This window comes from Podarcis gaigeae (assembly GCF_964106915.1).
Source record: "Podarcis gaigeae genome assembly, chromosome: 16".
Classification (NCBI taxonomy): Eukaryota; Metazoa; Chordata; class Lepidosauria; order Squamata; family Lacertidae; genus Podarcis; species Podarcis gaigeae.
Window position 1 is genome coordinate 18,993,293 of NC_139693.1, and position 18,890 is coordinate 19,012,182.

Here is an 18,890-nt window from a genome sequence, read left to right on the forward strand (position 1 = left end):
GTTGGTCTGTGGCAGCGGGCGCTGACCTCTCTGTGCCCCATGGGCCATAGTCACCTGTGGCCCATCTTGACAGCAGGGGATTTGAGCCCACACTTAAACAAGAACACAGAGATCCTTGCAGATAAGCTGAGAAGAGGGGCTACTGCCCCCTCCCTGCTCATGAAATAGCCAATCTAATGACTAGGGAGGGGGATCACTGGCGACTCGCATCACAGCACAGAGGGTTCTAAACCTCTCAACAACAGTCTCTTAATTTTGTTTGCCTGCGCCGCTGCCATCAAAATTGATGGGGTTGGCAGATTCCACCTCTGGGCTGGTGTGTTGCCTACCTCTAGCCTGCAGGCTAGATGCAATGACGGAGCTCAGTGGCAACTCTGGTATCTCCACTTAAAAAAGAACCAGGAGGCAGGGGATGGCAAAAAGCCCCTTCTCTGCTGCAGACCCGCTGCTAGTTAGTGACAGTATTTTAACTGTTCTAAATTCTGAATCTTAGGATCGTTGTAACCCACCCTGGGACCTGCTGGCAAAAGGTGGGTAATAAATTTTAATAATAATAGAATCATAGAAACCCAGAGTTGGAAGGAACACCAACATCTAGTCCAACCCCCTGCAATGCAGGAATCTCAGCTAAAGCATCCATGACAGGTGGCCGTCCAACCTCTGCTTAAAAACCTCCAAAGATGGAGAGTCCATAACCTCCTGAGGGTGACTGTTCCACTGTTGAACAACCGCCACAACAACAACAACAACAACAACAAAGGCCAGCCTTCCACACTCTAGTTACCTACAGGTGTTCTGGACCTCAACTCCCATTTTCCTTGACCACTGGCCAAGCTGGCTGGGGCTGATGGAAGTTGTAGTCCAAAACATCTGGATGGCACCAGGTTGCAGAAGGCTGCAGTAGGCAATACTGGAAGGCTGAATGGGCAAATCAAGTCTGACTTTATATAAAGAAGCTTCCTATGCCCAGATTTCAAAGGTCAAAATATCCCAGGTTCAATTCCTAGCACCTCCTGGCAAGGCTGGGAAACACCATTACTGAAACCCTCTGTATCTGTGTGTGACAATATGGACCAGGGACAGCCCATGTGTCTCCACCCACATTTTGGGCATCCATCTCCCATCAGCTTCAGCCAGTGTAGCCAACCGTCAGAGAAGGTGGAAGCTGTAATCCAGTCTTCTGGGGCCTCCCAAATGTTTTGGATTACATTTCCCATCAGCTGCCACAAACAGCCCCAGGAGCAGTCTTTTGTCCCAGGAAGATTCAGCAGGAAGATCATGGGCTTCCCCATTGCTTTGGCCTCCATGCCGACTTACCGCGGAACTCAAGGCCCCGGAGCTGGAAAGTCACCAAACCGTTGCCAATCTCAATGAGGTGCACGAGGGCGTTCAGGTAGTCTGAGGCTAGGATGAAACAGTCCCCTGTGGTGTAGTTGCCCCAGCGCCCCAAGATCAGGTCCCCGCAGAGTGTGTGTTGCAAGGAGCGTGTCAGGTGCTCATAGAAGATGGAGTTCAGGTTGTTGTCATCGGCGCCTGCGAATCGGGGCAAACCACGTTAGCACAAATACGTAGCAAAAGCACAGGGGCAGCCTTCCAGATGTTGGATTCCCAACTCTACCCTCATCGTTCGGGACCCAGAAGGGCTTCCCTCCACAACAGGCAGGCTAGTGATTTGGGCAAAGGAGGGGAGGGGGTTTTCTTTGCCCATGGTGCATGACTGCTGCTGGCTTCCATGACAGCTGAAGTCTTGCAGCGCCTGCTTTGCACCCAAGAAACTCCCGGAAAGCTTCTCCATTTAAATGAATCAGCCGATGAGAACTTATCTCTGCCCAAGACCACAAGGAGCCACTGCCAACCAGTGTCACTGGGCTGACGGTCAAAGACCCTGACTCAGCGTAAGGCAGTCTCCTGCCTTCAGGGATGGGGACTGCAGCTCAAAGATAGAGCCCCTGCTTTGTGGGCAAAGGGCTGCAGGATCAGTCCCTGCCATCTGACGCAGCAGGACTTGAGAAGGTTCCCTCTCACACCCTGGAGAGCTGCTGCCAGCCAGAATCAGCAATACTGGACAAGATAGATAATTAGTCTGGCAGGATGTGTCAGCTTCCTATGTGCCCTTATGACTACCTTGTGGCATTCACACTCCAAGACCATTTAAGCAGCGCACCGGCTCTTTTATCAACCGTACTGCGCTTTAGCTTGGGAAGTGCCTATGTTTATAAGCAGAGGCAGGGACAGCAGGCATAGCGGACGGATCCTGCTCTTGCAGCAAGGAACTGCAGCCAAGGGACAGGTGACTTGTGGAAAAAGCATTAATCACCTCCCACCATTGTGCCTATCAAATTCAAACTCCCTCTGTGGCTGCACTAAAGTTACATCTAATATGGCCTTTAGTCTTTCGAGCCGGCAATGTCTGGATATGAAACAGCACTTATTTAGGAGTCAGACGCACGGAAGGCTGTGGGATTTCCTTTACAGGAAAGATTGCACAGCAAAATTATTTTAAATGTGCAGATTTACACAGAAAGGTAGACGGAGAGCTGGAAAACAGCCACAGAACTAAAGCACAAGATTTACTCTTATGGAACAGTGACTTTTTTCAGACCAGGTTGACATAAGAAGTGCACTAGGAGCCGGAGAAAACAGTTCTGTGCCTCCCCCCGCCCTGCTGCCAGCCTCAAGCTCTCCAGTAGGGGGCCACCCCTGAAAACACACCTGGGTTACGGTCAAGCTGCGTGGCCAGTCGGGTGTTGGAATGGTCAACTCTCTTGGTGCTGAGGAGAGAGAGAGATTAGACAAGGGGGGAGCAACCTGTGGTCCTCAGCTTGACTTAGAAATGTCTTTGCAAGTAATCAGTTCGGACCTCCTGAGTTTTCCCACAGCAGCCCCCAGGGAAGGGAGGGAGAGAAAAGGGGGCAGCTCACCGACTTCTGGCTCTGGCCTGCCCACCCCTGGATGCAGTCCCACCCACAATCAGCAGGAATGTGGTCCTGGCCAAGAGCATGGACCCAGTGATCCAGTGAGGAAGGGCTGTAGCTCAGTGGCAGAGGAGTCCCTTTGCAAGCAGGAGGTTCTGGGTTCCGTCCCTGGCATCTCCAGGTAGGGCTGGGAATGGTCTCCCACTTGAAACTCTAAACAGACAGAGCCACTGCCAGTTTCCAGTGGTTGTTGGGACTACAACTCCCATCATCCCTAGCTAGCAGGACCAGTTGTCAGGGATGTTGGGAACTGCAGTCTCCAAGCAGCTGGAGACCCAAGTTTGGGAAACCCTGGTGTAGACCAAGAGTAGGGAACCTGTGGCTTTCCAGACGTCACTGGACTACAACTCCCATGGGCCCTGGCCAGCATGGCCAGTGATGAGGGATGATGGGAATTCCCCATCCCTGGGGTAGACAATGCTGGGCTAGACGGACCAAAGACCTGTCTCCATACAAGGCAACGTTTACATCCCTATTGCAGAAAGCTCAGTCCGGAATCATTTTGGACTCACAGCTGTCCATGGAGGCACAGGTCAATTCTGTGTCCAGGGCAGCTGTCTACCAGCTCTATCTGGTACGCAGACTGAGACCATACCTGCCCATGTATTGTCTTGCCAGTGTGGTACATGCTCTGGTTATCTCCTGCTTGGACTACTGCAATGAGCTCTAGGTGGGGCTACCTTTGAAGGTCACCCAGAAACTACAACTAATCCAGAATGCGGCAGCTAGACTGGTGACTGTGAGTGGCTGCCAAGACCACATAACACCAGTCCTGAAAGACCTCCATTGGCTCCCAGTACGTTTCTGAGCACAATTCAAAGTGTTGGTGCTGACCTTTAAAGCCCTAAAAGGCCTTGGCCCAGTATACCTGAAGGAGCGTCTCCACCCCCATCATTCTGCCCGGGCACTGAGGTCCAGCGCCGAGGGCCTTCTGGCGGTTCCCTCACTGCGAGAAGCAAACTTACAGGGAACCAGGAAGAGGGCCCTCTCGGTAGTGGCACCCGCCCCATGGAACGCCCTTCCATCAGATGTCAAAGAAATAAACTATCTGACTTTTAGAAGACATCTGAAGGCAGCCCTGTTTAGAGTAGCTTTCAATATTTTATGAATTATTGTATTTTAATATTTTGCTGGAAGCCGCTTAGAGTGGCTGGGGAAACCCAGTCAGATGGGTGGGGTATTATTTTTATTGTTGTTATTGTTATTATTATTAGTGGCTGAGTGGCAAAGGAGGTCGGCTCCAGGGTCTCCCTGCAACATGCTCGGCACTCACTTGTAGTCGCGCTCCCAAAACTTGACGGGGCGAGCGTAGGACATGATGAAGACGGCGCTGCCCAGCAGCGGGTTGAGAGGGGTGGAGAAAAGAGCAGATAGGACAGCCTGGACAAACAGCATTGCAGAGTCTGGACAGGCAGGCAGCAGTCAAGGAAACATCAGCATCAAGTTCAAAAAGGACAAAGTCAAATACCCGGCTACTCTTGCTGCTGGTTCAGTGTCCAATGTCAGCACACCCCAGGTGCTGAAAGTTACAGCCAGCCACCTGCTCTCTGTCTCTCGCATTCACCAAAACAGGGTGCTGTAGGAGTTAGAGTGATGCACTGGGATCCGGGAGACCAGGGTTCACACCCACACTCAGCCAGGAAACTTGATGGGTGACCTTGGGCCAGTCACTGCCTCTCTCGACCTAACCTACGTCACAGAGCTGCTTTGGGGATCAAACAGAGAGGCGGAGAACCATGCTGAACTCCTTGAAGGAAAGTTGGGGGTATAGATAACAGGAAACAACTAAAAATGTTGACCGTGGCTGCTCCAATTCAAGCTACTGAGTCACTGACGAATCGAATCTTCCTAGAAGCAGCTTATGCTGCACACTAGAACATCAGGTGGCAGTGAATCCCATTGGTTAAATGTGCAGTCCTGAGTCTGCTGTCACTCCTGCTGGATGACGGGGGTTGTGTTGAGAGCGGAGGACAGAAACGGAGTAGGGGGAATTATTTCTGTTTCCATCACTCATCATTTGTAAAACACTCGAGCGTTCCTCCGCCAAGTAAATTTCGTGAAATGAATTGAATATTACTGAGGAAAACTCTGAACGCGCTGCCTTCCACCTCCACCCCTTGGCTGCCGCAATAGGAAAAGGATACGAGGTACGGCGAACGGCTGAGCGAAGGCGTGGAAAGCAGAGCCCCACGTGATCTGCCAGGGGGCGATGTAGGTGAGCACAAACCGGAGCTTGTATAAGAGGTCCCACAGCTAGAGAGGGGATGGGGTGCGGGAAAAGAAGAACAGAGAAGTTTACCCACATGGAGCTCCGTCCCGCAGTAGAGACTAGTGGATCGGAGTGGAGAGGGAGCAGATTTGCCCCACTCCAGAGACCGGGATGGTTAAGGGATAGGCCCCACCTGAATTTGATAAAGGAAAAATTGCCCGTTAGAAGTCCTGGGTCACCTTCCCTATTCCCAATGGGTTGGTCCACAATCGGGGGAGTCCCTGCCTGTCCTGCTCCCCTGCCCCTCCTCTTTGACCTGCACCAGGCACTCCTCGTCAAAGACTGCCCGCCACCTTGAGCTCCAAGGAGAAACAGAAATCAAATAAATGAATGAATGAATAAAGAATTCACACTCAGAGATATGAGTGCATAGAAGATCTGCTATCACTTCCCAAGCGAATGGCACCAAGTCAGAGGAAGGCACTGCAATGCATTATCCTAGCCCCTTGGACCCCAAGCAAACCTGCCTGTTCTCCACAGTCTGACTGGTTAGAGCGCGGTGCTGATAATGCCTAGGTTGCAGGTTCGATCGCCGTATGGGAGAGCTACATATTCCTGCATTTCAGGAATGATGCTCAGGGTCCCTTCCAACTCTATGATTCTAGGACTCTCCTCCTGACAGGAAAGGGGGGTTCAGGTCAGCACCCACCTTGCTAAAGAGGATGGACATGACAAAGTAGTCGGTGAGGAAGCCCTCAGAGTATTGCTTGTAGTCAAACTGGAAGAAGAGGACAGTGAAGCCCAGGGCGACGTACTGCTGAGGGGGGCAGCAGAAGGAGCAGCGCAGAAGTTTCATGCCTGCAATGGTGATGAGGAGGGCTCGGCAACTGGGATTAGAGGGGAGGCGGGGAGAGGGAAAAGAAGAGAGAATATGTTACTCGTGCATCTGTCCTCTACAGCCAGCAAAAATAAAAATAAAAAGGGAAACCCAAGGTTCTTAAAAGTTTATTGCACAAAGTTTATTGCTAGCCAAGGGCATTTGGAGGCCAGTGTTCATGATTTCCGATCACAAATGGATTGTGCAAAGCTTTTGCAAGATGTTTTTCTGTAGGCTATGCACACCGCTCCTGCTATTCATGGGGAGAACCAAAGACACGAAAGTTCCCCTCAGTCCCCCACCTTCCCGGTACGCTCTGGCTTCTGAGATTCTGCCAGGTGCAGCCCACTGACGTTCAAAGCGCAGCTTCATAAACGCAACAGCTAGAAACTCACTTAAACACACACATAAGCACACACTTTCAGTTCAGCGCTAACTCCTCAGCCTGGGCAGTAACAGAAGTACACACACAAAAATCCAGTCTTGGAGCTCAACGGCCAATGCTATTAGATCATTCTGCGCAAATGGTGAGCAAGCACAGGATTTCATATTGCAAATTCAGTATGCTTAAGGATATTGGCTTATTAGGCTGATCATTTGCTACCCTTTGCTTGGAAGTTATATGGACATCTCAGAAGTCAAAAAATGGTTGGAAAAGGCATGAGTGGAGTTTCTCAGTGCTCATGGCCCAAGTACACACCCACATCCAATCCCTGTGATCAGCAAGCACACAACAAATTCTGAAAATGATACAGTTACACAAGGATTTGTGACAGCCATAATTTAGAGCAGCTTTCCCCAACCTGGTCCCCCCCCCCAGATACTTTAGGCTACAGCTGCCACCAGCCCCAGCTAGCATGCTGATCGGAATTGTGGTTCAAAACCTCTGAAAGGCACCAGGTGGGAAAAGACCACATTCACAACATACTTTTAAAGGCTATGATACCACTTTAAGCAGTCATGGTTCCCCCCATCCAAAATCCCGGGAGGGTGCCAAAGATTGTTAGGAGACCACTATATTCCCCGCACAGAAATACAATTCTCAAGAGTGCTTAAACAATTTATCTCTCTTCACGGGGAAGTCTGGGAATTGCAGCTCCATAAGGAGAATAAGGAGTCTCCTAACAGCTCTCTGCACCTGTAACAAACTACAGCTCCCAGAATTCTTTGGGGGAAGCCATGACTGTTGAAGCTGGTATCATACAGTTTCGAATATATACGGTGCAAATGTAGTCTTAGGGAGTCATGTTTTCCTGGTGCAAACATTTTTGGCACTAGAGAACCCTTAGGACAGCTTTCTACCCTGAAGTGCAGAAGGTAACAGAGAGAAGGAGAGGAGGGAGGGAGGGAAAGCCCACCACAGCAGCCCCTCCCACTGTACAATGAAGTTGCAGCCCAGCGTGGAAGTGGGACTTACTAGATGCAGAACTTGTCCTGCCGTGGAGTGCTGACCAAGTGGGCATCGATGGTGAGAGCGTTGAGCACCACAGCTGGGTAGATGAAGTATTTCTCCACACACTGTAACCAGGCATAAAGCTTCTCAAACCACATCAGCTGGGCAGCACCTGGAAGATGTTGAGTGGAGGAAGGCACACAGGAACATAAGATGATGCTCAATCACCTGCTTGGCTCATCTAGCTGAGGACTGTCTTCACTGACCGGCAGCAACTCTCCAGGGTTAGAGGCAGGGGTGTCTCTCCCAGCCTTACCAAGAAATGGCAGGGATTGAACCTGCTTCGCATGCAGCACCACTGAGACAGTGCTTCCCTGGGGGCTCAAGCCTTACTGAACTGCGTCTCAAGCCTACCTAGAAGCTCTGCTTTGTGCCATAAGAAGTCCAGATGCACAAAGGCATCATCCCATGTCTGCACCATCCCAGGGCTGAGCTGAGAGCAATGAACCCTCCAAAGGCAGCCTCTCCCTGCTCAAGAGCTCAGGGAAACATCATGTTTCGGGACGCCTGCCCACGTACGTGTACCCAGGGTACTTACTGCGCACTTCGAACTGGCTGTACTCGCGTGGCTTCAGCACCGGCTGCGAGAGGCAGAACCACGGCAGTTGTTTCCGCAGCTGGGGCAGCAGGTAGTGAGTGACGAAGCCCACCAGGCCGGCCAAAGCGTAGAGCACGTAACCTAGAACAGACTGGGAAGGGCAGAACAAGAGGCGGGCAATGCAATAAAGCACACTGCAGGCACATAAAGGGTTGCTGTTAAGCTTGTTAGCCCAGAGCACCAGCTCACTCACTGTTTTTCTTCTATGTGTATGGGCTTACTAGACTCAGTAATGCCTACCTGCCAAGGGTTATCTAAGTGAGAGGCTCAAAGAACTGTTGGACTGCCAGAGGGGTGGGCGGCAGGGGGACACTGGTGCCAACAAGCTGGACAGAAAATAGCTTAGTCAATATAGCAAGAGACTCTTAATCTAGATGACCCTGATGGTCCCTTCACACATGGTTCACAGGTGGTTTTCAATTTTCACTTTAAAATTCGGGGGGGGGGGGATTGTCACCCGATCCCCTAAGCCAATTCTTTTTCTAGGCCTTCACAACTACTCCCTGGATAGCTCAGTCGGTCAGAGTGCTGTGCTGATAACACCAAGGCTGCAGGTTCAATCACTGTACGGGACAGTTGCATATTCCTGCACTGCAGACGGTTGGGCTAGATTATTGTCAGGGTCCCTTCCAATTTTATGAATCTATGATTGCCTTCCTTCCTTCTACCTCTAGTAACACCCCCACCACCCCATTACTGCCGCTGGGTCCAATCCACAGACATCGGCAAATCTGTGACATCACCGGACCCCACAGATCTCAAGTGTTTGGCTCTGGAGCGCTGGGCACCTCCTTGGCAACCGCTGACACTCCCTGCGCAAAGCAACACCCAAGCTCCTTTGGAGCCACTGTCTCCCAAACCCACCAACGCCACACCTTTCTTCCCACGGGTACCTCAAGAGCGATGAAGACGGTGCTGGCGCTGATGGCAAATGTCAGGACAGCGATGACGAGGCACATGACCAGGTCTGAGTGAAGGATCTCCCGCTGCGTTGGGGCGAGGAGGAAGAGGAAGTGAGAAGCTGGGACTTTCTCTGTGCACATCGCCCTTTGCTTTAGAGGTGACCGGCTGGCTTGCATCTGAGACCCAGACACCTGAGCCCCACACCCTCCAGGGCCCATCACAACTTTATCTTATGGATGATCACTACTATGCCGATATTTTAAGCCAGGCATGTCCAACTTTCAAGAGACTGAGATCTACTCCCACTATAAAATAAATGGCAGTGATCTACCAAAGTTGTTGAGCTTTTTTTGGGGGGGGAGGATCCTGTGATCTACCACGGACACCAGTCTGGTCAATCTAACAGTAGATAGCAGTCAACCTGTTGGACAGCCCTGTTTTATGCTGATGGACCACTCTGGGACGGCCCGTTGCTAGGACACCATTTATCAGTGAAGACGTAAAACTGCATAGGGCAGATCCCCTTCTTTTTCCTTTTCCAGGCTGCCCCACCCACCTCACCAGCAGGGATGGACAGAGCAGCCTGAACTCAAACCACTTCAATTTTGCACGTGACCAAGAGAAAGCCCCTTTGCAAGCACAGGTCTTTTTTATTTAATCCACATGAAAGGTGGTTTACAGGTTGTATTTCAACTTCCCCACTCGCCCTACTTTTTATATTTTACACAGCTCATAGCCGGTTGGAGAAGCGAAGAAGCACCGCTGCTTTAAAATGTGGATGGAAATGCTCCTTGGGGTGATGGCATGCTACCCTTCCCTGGGAAGTTGCACAGAAAATAAAAATTAAAAAGGCAGCTCTCCTCTCGCTGCCTGGCTCAGTGCAGACTATGCCCAATTTGCAAATGAATTTGGGGGCTGTGCCTCAGATGAGTGAGCTTTTCAACACCCACCCACAAATTCCTCAAGCCTCCTTACTCACCAGGGAGCTGCGTAGTTTCTCAGGCAGCGGATCCTTGATTCCAAGTGGGGGGCTCTCCACATTGCGGTTTTCAAATTCAGGGAAAAGCTTGCTTCGTATCAAAGACCTGTCCCGTCCGGGGGAGACAAACAGGGAAGAGAAGAACTAGGGTTAGGAAATCCCCAGCAGGCTTATGCCTCTCCCCACGTCAAGCTGGCTGGGGGAGTCATAGAATCTGTAGAGTCGGAAGGGGACCCCGAGGGTCATCTAGTCCAACCCCCTGCAAACGCAGGAATCTCAACTAGATCGCACATAACAGACAGCCACCCAACCTCTGCTTCGAAACCTCCAAGAAAGGAGAGTCCACCACCTCCCATAGGAATCTGCTCCACTGTCTCCAGCAATCCTCCCCTTTCTCGTCCTTCCACCTCCCAGCATCTATTGATTGCAAATCCTGCTCTCCCCCCCCCCCCAATTGTCTCCCTGCCACTCAGGAGTCCCAACTCCCTCCTCGCTCTCTGCTGCTGCAGGCTGCACTCCCCATCCATCCCGGGTGGGATACAGACCAGAGCACAGTTGGGTCACTGCTCTGGCGGCTCAGGTGATACGAGAGTGCCATGAGGAGGCCACAGAAGACGGAGAAGAGGACGGGCACATGCTGGTCACCCCACGGAGTCTGGGAGAGAGAGCAAAGAGGAGAGAAACTAAACCAATCAGGCTCAGAGAAACTGCAATACCCTCAAAGCCCCCGCCTGAAACCCAAAGCCCTAGCAGGCAGCCAAAAGCGGACCGCTCCAACCTAGACCTGATCTGATGGCACTGTTGCTTCAGACCAAAAGGTTGCAGTGTGACCACAAAGCAAACCACCTGAACCTGCCCTGGAGCTCAATGCCAACACCCAGCCCCGGCCCATTCCCCAAAGGCAAGTTTGGCCCGTTCGCTCCCCACAAAAGTCAGGTACCTTGATGGCCCCAAGGCAGAAACCGTACAGAAGGGCAGCCACGAGGAGGCTGCGCAGGAGAGCAACAAGGGCGGTGAGGGGACTGGTGGCAGCTGTGGGTGGGGAGAGAGAGAAAGAGAAGGCAGCACCATAAATTATCATTATTACAGTTGTAACTTGGATCCCAAACACCCTGGAACTCGGACATTTTGGCTCCCGAATGCCGCAGACCCGGAAGTGAGTGTTCCGGTTTGAGAACATTCTTTTGGAACCCAAAGGTTCGGCGTGGCTTTTGCAGCTTCTGATTGGCTGCAGGAGATTCCTGCAGCCAATCAGAAGCCGCAATTTGTTTTTTGAACGTTTTGGAAGTCGAATGGATTCCGTTTGACTTCCACGGTATGACTGCATTATTACAATTAATGTATCAATTGCCTTCTAAACCACTGTCTCAAAGCGATTTACACACAATAATTATAAACAGTTAAAAGCACAAAAGCAACAGGTAGGATTAAAACAAGACTGAAACCCTTTTTCAGCCTGCACTATGGGGGTCCCACCTTGGACCCACAGTTTGAAGTGCTTCAGCCCATACCCAGCTCCACTACGGATGTTCAGCTCAGCAATGCATTGCCCTTTTTTCACGCGAACCGGGGAGGATGGAGGACTGTGCTCTGTACCTCCAGCAGAACCCCGAGACCCTCTCAGCCCCACCCACCCCAGCCCCTCCCCATTCACCCTTCCCCTCTTCTCTCTGCACCTGTTCCACCAAAGATGTTCATGTCCACTTGCTCCAGAAGGTACATGAAGCAAGTGTTGACTTGGGGGAGGAGTCCGAAGAGGAAGATGGCCGGGAAGCAGAGGGTGAAAACTGGGTGAGAAAAGAAAAAACGGAATCAAGCCACGGACATTCAAATGACCCCATGAGCCGCCCGGGGATTCTCTCGCGAGCCATGGGCCACCCTGCCAGCCACTCACCGATCGCCACGTCTCGGGCGCAGTAGAAGAAGCCGGCGGAGAAGAGGGTGAGGTCGTAGAAGGAGACGGGTGGGAGGGGCACGGCGTGGGCGCAGAGGTCCAGAAACCAAATCAAGAGGCACGCCACGCAGAAGTAAACGGGGCGGCTGTAGGCAATGATCCAGTTGTGCCCCTGCCGGAGGAAGGGAAAGCAGAAAAGCCCCCTTGAGAGCAGGGGCCAGGGATGCTTCCTCTTAGGGACAGCAACTAGCACAAGGCTGCGAGGTCCCTGGGGAGGGACTGCTTCATGTCTGCCTTCCAAGACCCATCTTTCATGCACGCAGCGGAAGGCAGCGGAGAACAGGGGGCTGGCTCCACAGGCCAGATCCTTATCAGGCCCCTCCCATTCTTCATTCGCATATCGGATGATTGCCAGGTCATATGTCTCCATTGGTGGCACCGGGAGGGGGGTAAGCTGGACTCCTCCAGTCAGTAAGCATGCTGTCATTTTTCTTTCAGAGATCTTACAACTCATCCACCTAGAAATATACTTTGCCTCTTCTGTGCTACCCCTGTATTTCCCCCCCGCCCCGATGGCACTACCTGGCTGTTAAAATCCATTGTGCAGTGGCTGGCATTGTGCCCAGAAATCACCTGGCTGTTGGGCACTTGGGAACCTCCGGTGCCCAAATAAGGTAGGACTGACCTTCCTGCCCATCAGCTTCCTGCAGGGTTTGATCATGTGAGAAATGGGGAGGTTTCTCATGCACCCGAGCCAGGTAGCCCTTTCCCCATCGGTGGGTGAGTCAACCCTCCTTTAATAATAATAATAAATTTATATGCTGCCCATCTGACTGGGTTGCCCCAATCACTCTGGGTGGCTTCCAACAAATTAGAAAACCACAATAAAGCATCGAATACTTACATCTTCCCTATACAGGGCTGCCTTCAGATGTCTACTGAAAGTCATGTAATTGTTTCTCTCTTTGATATCTTATGGGAGGGCATTCAACAGGCCCTTTGCCTGGTTCCCTGCATCCTCACTTCCCGCAGTGAGGGAACTGCCAGAAGGCCCTTGGAGCTGGACCTCAGTGTCCAGACTGAATGACTGGGATGGAGATGCTCCTTAGGGTATACAGGGAAAAAGCCATTTAGGGCTTTAAAGGTCCACTCCAATGCCCAGCCTATCAGGTGGCATTAGCCACCCAATGAGATGGCGTCAGCTGATTGACCGGTGGGCATGGTTTCAGGGAGAAAACTACCTTGTGGCTCAATCTGGAAACCCTGGTGGAACAAGGATGGAACACAGGCCAGAGGTTCCCACACCTGGCTGAGAGCAATTGCCCCATTGCCCACCCCCTGGCGGATGGTACTTCCTGCCCTGTCCTCCCACTCCCAGCTCTCGGGTGCATGAGGCCCACTAATACACTGATTCAACACAACATGCACGAAAGTGGATCCAAGGGAAGCATCCTTAACCAACCAAAGCCGTATCTGCTATCCTTGTGTGCGCACACACACACTCTTAAGCCTGCTCAAATTTCCAGCAGTTTGATACTCACATGCATCGGCGAAGCAGCATCAGGTTGGACACTCTGGAAAAAAAAGATGGCAGGAAAGGGGGTGGGAGGTTAGATACATCAGGACTCCTTGCAGAGAAAATGCACCCTCAGGACAACCGGGGGAGGAGGGGAGCAGTACTGAAAACACACTCGTTGAATGGAAAAGCTACATCCTCAGCCGCAGACAGGGCTCCACAGACTCACCTTCAGCAGAGAGTATTGGCAGCTGGCGATGACCACGCAGAACTGGAACACCCAAATGTCCCGGAAGAAGCCCTGGAGGAGGAGGAGGTATCCAAGGAAAGCTACCAGGCTCACCAGCACCACCACAAACACGTTCTCTGCCACTCGCCGGTTCCTGGAGGGGCGGAGGAAGAACGGAGCATCACTGACCATCCACTGCCACCTGGCAGCAATAGGCAGCAGAGGAGGGAAGAGAAGGAAGGCTGGGGCTGCTCCCATCATCCTGAGGCAGCAGGGACTTCTCCTTGAACTGTTCCATCCCAGCTGGTCATTAGAAAAATGCGTAACTAAGATCTGCTTCCTTATGTTGAATCGGAAAGCCCAATTTTCACCTTTCAGCACACTTAAGCGGCATTCCAGGGACAGGGCGGAGATCAGAAACAGGCAGGGGGGTTGTTTTCAGAAGGGTTCTGCTATTTTTCTCAAAAGTATTGTCCAAATCCACCCAAGGGCTCATGAGCAAATCTGTTAACTTGTGACTGCCTGGCAGATGTGACCATTTGGGCTACAGCTTTCCAAAGAGGCTTCAGAAACCTAAAGATCTGGACGGCTTGTAACCAAGGAGGTGCCAGTCGTTCATTCAGCAGTTACCTGCGAGACTTTGCCAGCCTCATCTTGCACCTTTATGGCTGGCATATGCCCAGAGGCACCTTTCGCAGGAAGAGGCATCACTGGGGAGACAGGACTGCCTGGATCCTGGCCAGACGAGCAGCTGGTTGTGTCACTCACCGGTCCAGCAGAGCCAGCAAGGCCAGGCGGTCATAGCGCACTCGCATCCAGCGTCCGGGCAGCACCCAGAACTTGTAGTATTGGCGCGGGTGGCATTTGTCCTCAATCATCAGCGTGTTCTCCTGGGATTCGTGCAGCGATTCCTGGTCCAGAAGGTCGAACTGCAGAAAACAGCCAATTAACTGGGTTGGTTCTGCTACTCCACTCAGGACCCATCCCATTACCCCCAAAACCGTTTAAAAGGAAAGAGACTTCGCCTCCTGGCCAGAAACTAAAAGCTGAACCCACAAATAATGCCCCCTTTCTCAATTCTCTCTTACTTTTCAATCTCTCTGCCCCTGCCTCCTTCAGTTTTTGTCCCCGAAAAATCGAATTCTGCTAAGCCCGTTTTTTACAACTGCAATAAACTGGGGGAGTATATTATTATTAATTTCAGTTCTATACTGCTTTGTATTTTAAAGAAAGAAAAATCGGTTTACAACACATCAAAACATCAATCCAGAATTAAACAAACTTCAAGTAAACTATTTCAGATCCTTCTCTAGGTGACATTTTGCTTTCCCCATATTTATTTACCTACTTAATTTATAGAGCTGCCCCATAGCAGTAGTACTCTAGGAAGGCAGTGTGGTGCAGTGGTCAGAGTGTTGGACTAGGACTTGGAAGATCAAATAGAGTATGGCTGCATTTTACACACATGTAATTCACCCAATTCCAACCACCTGTGGTTGAAGGCAGTTGGTTGAAATTGCATAAGTTACATCCAAGCAAGGCAGAGAGATGCAAAGCTATTTTGTGTCCAGTTCCCTTGGAGTTACCCAGCACAGAAAGAGCTTTTAAGCTCTCTGCCTTGCTTAGCGGGGAAGGCCTGCTGTGTGCGACAGCTCTCAGATGATCTCATGAGATCTCGCAGGGCAATCTGTGTTCCTGCAAGATCTCAGGTCTTCCAGAGCTGGCATGTCAAGCAGGTCTTATCACTCAAACAAGGAGGAGAGCTTAAAAGTGCAAACAGACCCAGCTGATACCTCTTCTGTCTGTAATTTGAGGCGCCTTACAAAATTACAAAGTGATGCAACCCAACCAAGGCTCTTTCCGAGGAAGCCCAAGCGATTTCAGTGTTGCCACGTGAGTCCCAGGGCCTCACCTCAGGGATTTCCAGTGGCACCCGGCGCACTTGCATGCCCTGAAGAACCACGGGGCGTGGCTGCAGCAGCGTAAGGGCAGGCGTCCCTTCCGGCACCTCTGCAGAGTTGAAGCTGGAGGAGTGCGAATGCCTGTCCCTGCCAAAGCAAACAGAGAAGTGTGATGGAGCAGCGTTCATCTGAGAGAGGCTGGTGATGGGAGGCATGTATCCCAGGGCAACCAACAGGTCCTATAAGTGGGAGTTTGCTTACATCAGGAATAGGGAAGCTGCAGGCCTCCAGATGTTGCTGGACTACAAGTCCCATCAACCTTGACCACCGGCCATGCTGGCTGGAGGCTGATGGGAGTTGGAGTCCGGCAACATCTGAAGGGCCACAGATTCCCCACACTTTCACCATCAGTTACTTTCAGATAACCAACGCATGATACCAATTCAAGCTATTTCTTTATTAAGTTTACAGTCCTGCTAGTAGCTCCCTGGTTCTTGCCATCATGTATTGTATCCTCACAACAACCCAGTGAGTAGGTTAGGCTAAGATCTGGTGACTGGACTGAGATCACCCACTGGGTTTCATGGCTGAGCGGGGGATTCAAACCTGGGTCTCCCCAGTCACAATCTGACGCACTAACATAGGAAGAAGGCAGGAAGATGCCTGAAACTGAGCCAAGCCATTTGTCGGTCTAGCTCAGTGCTGTCTTGCACTGACTGTCATCAGGGCACCAGGGAGCTCTCCCAGTCCTAACTGGCCCCACCAGGAATTGGGGCTGGGGCCTTCTGCATGCAAATGATGCACCTTCCACTGAGCTATGGCTCCTGCCTGGCCTAAAACCAATAGACAAGGAACACAGGAGGCAGCCTGATACAGAGTCCAGCCATTTATCTATGCAGCTCCATGTTTGGGAAACCCTGATCTAGATAATGATTGAGTGTCCCCTAATGTCTATTGATTTCAACAGGTTTACCCTGACGGTATGTCGAATGAGGGAAATATATGCTACTGAGCTATCGCATCTTTAAAAGATTTACAAGTATTTCAACAAAAATCAAATGTTCCAGGAAAGCCTTGAATACAGCAATGTTCAAACCACCCAAAAGCGCAATCATAAACGGCTACTGAGAGGTAAGCTTCATTGAGTTCAGTGGGACTTCCTTGCAGTTAAGTGGGTATAGGATTGCAGTGTATCTTTCTTTGAAGAAAAGATATGTTTACTAATGATTATTACGAGAAGATATTTGTTTACTAATGTTTATTACAAGCGATTATTTCATTATAAATATGCTAACTTAGCCATGAATTTAGGGCCATGGGAAACTTTTCCAGAATCTCTCCCCCCCCCCCGGCAACTTTCAAAGCTTTCCAGAAAGTCCACATCCGCATGCAACATCAGCCGCTCAAGTTTAGAACACAGGAGGCCTCACCAGCCACTGTTGGTTCCGTGCTCTGCACTGACTTGCTGTGCCACAGGATTCTCGTAGCCGCCCCCGGCTAGTCCGAAAGTGTATGAGCGCCGGACCCCTGGAGAGAAAGGGGGAAAGGATAGGAATACTGAAGCTGGGATCTTCTACATGCAAATGCAGAGAGAAATGAGGGCGTCCACTTATTCAGGGAGTGGAGCCAAGGTACATTCTGGCATACATCACTTCCTTTATCATCCTGCCCTTATATTTAAGATCTACAGGGGAGGCCCTGCTTGTAATCCTATCACCCAGCAATGTGCATGAGCAGGGCCTTCTTGGTGGTGGCTCCGTATCTTCATAACAACTTCCCCTCTGAGGTGTGTCATGCTTCAACTGTGTTGGCAGGTGAAGATGCACCTCTTTACCCAGTGAATGTGTTTTTATTCTGGTTCTCACTGCTGTGCAGTCGTTCTTACTGAGATTTTATGATGGCCTCTGTGTTTCGGTTTCAGCCGATACAGTATATTGTTTTCAATAAGATATGTGTAACCACAACCTGGGACCTTTGGACAACGGGTGAGTTGTACATACCACAAAGAAATAAATACATACAGTCGTACCTTGGAAGTCGAACGGAATCCATTCCGGAAGTCCATTCAACTTCTAAAACGTTTGAAAACCAAATCACAGCTTCTGATTGGCTGCAGGAAGGTCCTGTAGCCAATTAGAAGCCGCAGACGCCCCGTCGGATGTTCAGGTTCCAAAAGAACATTCACAAACCAGGACACTCACTTCCGGATTTGCGGTGTTCAGGAGCCAAAACATCTGAGTTCCAGGGCATTCGGGATCCAAGGCATGATTGAATAAAATCCTCCTGAGGTGAAGGGAACCTAGTCCGGTCCACAAAACACTGGTGAACAACCTCGAAGCAAGACCTGCCCTCCTGAATTACTATTATTATTTAAATTTTATACTACTACTACTAATAATAATTATAGTAGTAGTAGTATTTCACCTTTCTTATTGCAGGGTAGCACACATATCAATAACAAAAGATTTCTAAAAAAACATTCTATAAACAGTTACCATTAATTTAAAATTTTCTTTAAAAATTACAGTAAAAACTGTCTGAAAACAGTGGTCTCGGTGTAAACAGGAACCATTTCAAATTCCTCCTGAAAGTCCCTGATGAGGAACGCAGGTGCACCTCTCCAAGGAGGGCATCTGTCAAGGCTCAGGGAATCCTATCCCTCCCCCGGTGGCAGCCAAAAATGTAGAAAACACGAAGAGGCCTTACCACGTAATTTATTCAGTATTCACAGTGAGAGACAAAGGAATGTAGTATCTATGCCATGATGGCATTGCTCCAAGTACATTCCCACCCCCCTATGCTGTACCTATTCTATGTCACCCCTGCGCCGGCTAATCTGAGATTTCTGTCTCTGAGCTCTCTGCTCTACTACCCGTAATGCACGCCTGGTTCTGGGAGTGGGGAGGGGGTCAGCAATGCTTTCCAAGGACTGAGTTAGTCAGCTGTATCTCCCTTGGTGCTTGTTCTTCTTCCTGCTGTTCATCTTCCAATTATTTCCCAGCTTCTGCCCTCTGCAGCCTCTGAACTATGCCCCTCTGCAAACCACTGTTCTGAATCTATACTGTCCTCCAGTTCTCGGGAAGATTCAGGAGAAGAGGGGGCCGCCCCCACCATTCTTCTTCAGTCCAATCCCTGACAGCATCCCCCAAACAGGGAAATGCCACAAAAAAAGCCACGGCCGCTTCTAAGCAGTTTTCAAAGGCTGCTTCTGAGCGGCTTACAAAGTATGACAACACAAACCTTTGAACCCGAACACCAATAATTTAAAATGCAGAATAAAACAACGGGAGGCTCAGGAGAGGCCCCCTCTTCAAGCACCTCCTCCGGCTCTGCCCCCCTTTCCCCATGCAGTGTTC

At 50.6% G+C, this 18,890-nt stretch overlaps 1 protein-coding gene across 1 annotated transcript in view; it reads right to left on the reverse strand.

Annotated features, from left to right (window-relative positions):
* The window catches only part of PCNX3 (pecanex 3), a 45,658-nt gene that overhangs the window by 12,386 nt on the left and 14,382 nt on the right, over positions 1-18,890 (reverse strand). Inside the window, exons 9-26 of the mRNA XM_083716797.1 lie at positions 16,965-17,061; positions 15,546-15,681; positions 14,402-14,562; positions 13,634-13,787; positions 13,430-13,462; positions 11,889-12,060; positions 11,671-11,781; positions 10,935-11,026; positions 10,540-10,649; positions 9,995-10,100; positions 9,006-9,098; positions 8,053-8,203; positions 7,479-7,626; positions 5,894-6,071; positions 5,120-5,228; positions 4,249-4,378; positions 2,713-2,771; positions 1,318-1,533 (exon numbers count right to left, since the gene is read on the reverse strand). Of these exons, the coding sequence (XP_083572923.1) occupies positions 1,318-1,533; positions 2,713-2,771; positions 4,249-4,378; positions 5,120-5,228; positions 5,894-6,071; positions 7,479-7,626; positions 8,053-8,203; positions 9,006-9,098; positions 9,995-10,100; positions 10,540-10,649; positions 10,935-11,026; positions 11,671-11,781; positions 11,889-12,060; positions 13,430-13,462; positions 13,634-13,787; positions 14,402-14,562; positions 15,546-15,681; positions 16,965-17,061 (2,256 nt within the window). The remainder of the gene's footprint in view (positions 1-1,317; positions 1,534-2,712; positions 2,772-4,248; positions 4,379-5,119; positions 5,229-5,893; positions 6,072-7,478; positions 7,627-8,052; positions 8,204-9,005; positions 9,099-9,994; positions 10,101-10,539; positions 10,650-10,934; positions 11,027-11,670; positions 11,782-11,888; positions 12,061-13,429; positions 13,463-13,633; positions 13,788-14,401; positions 14,563-15,545; positions 15,682-16,964; positions 17,062-18,890) is intronic.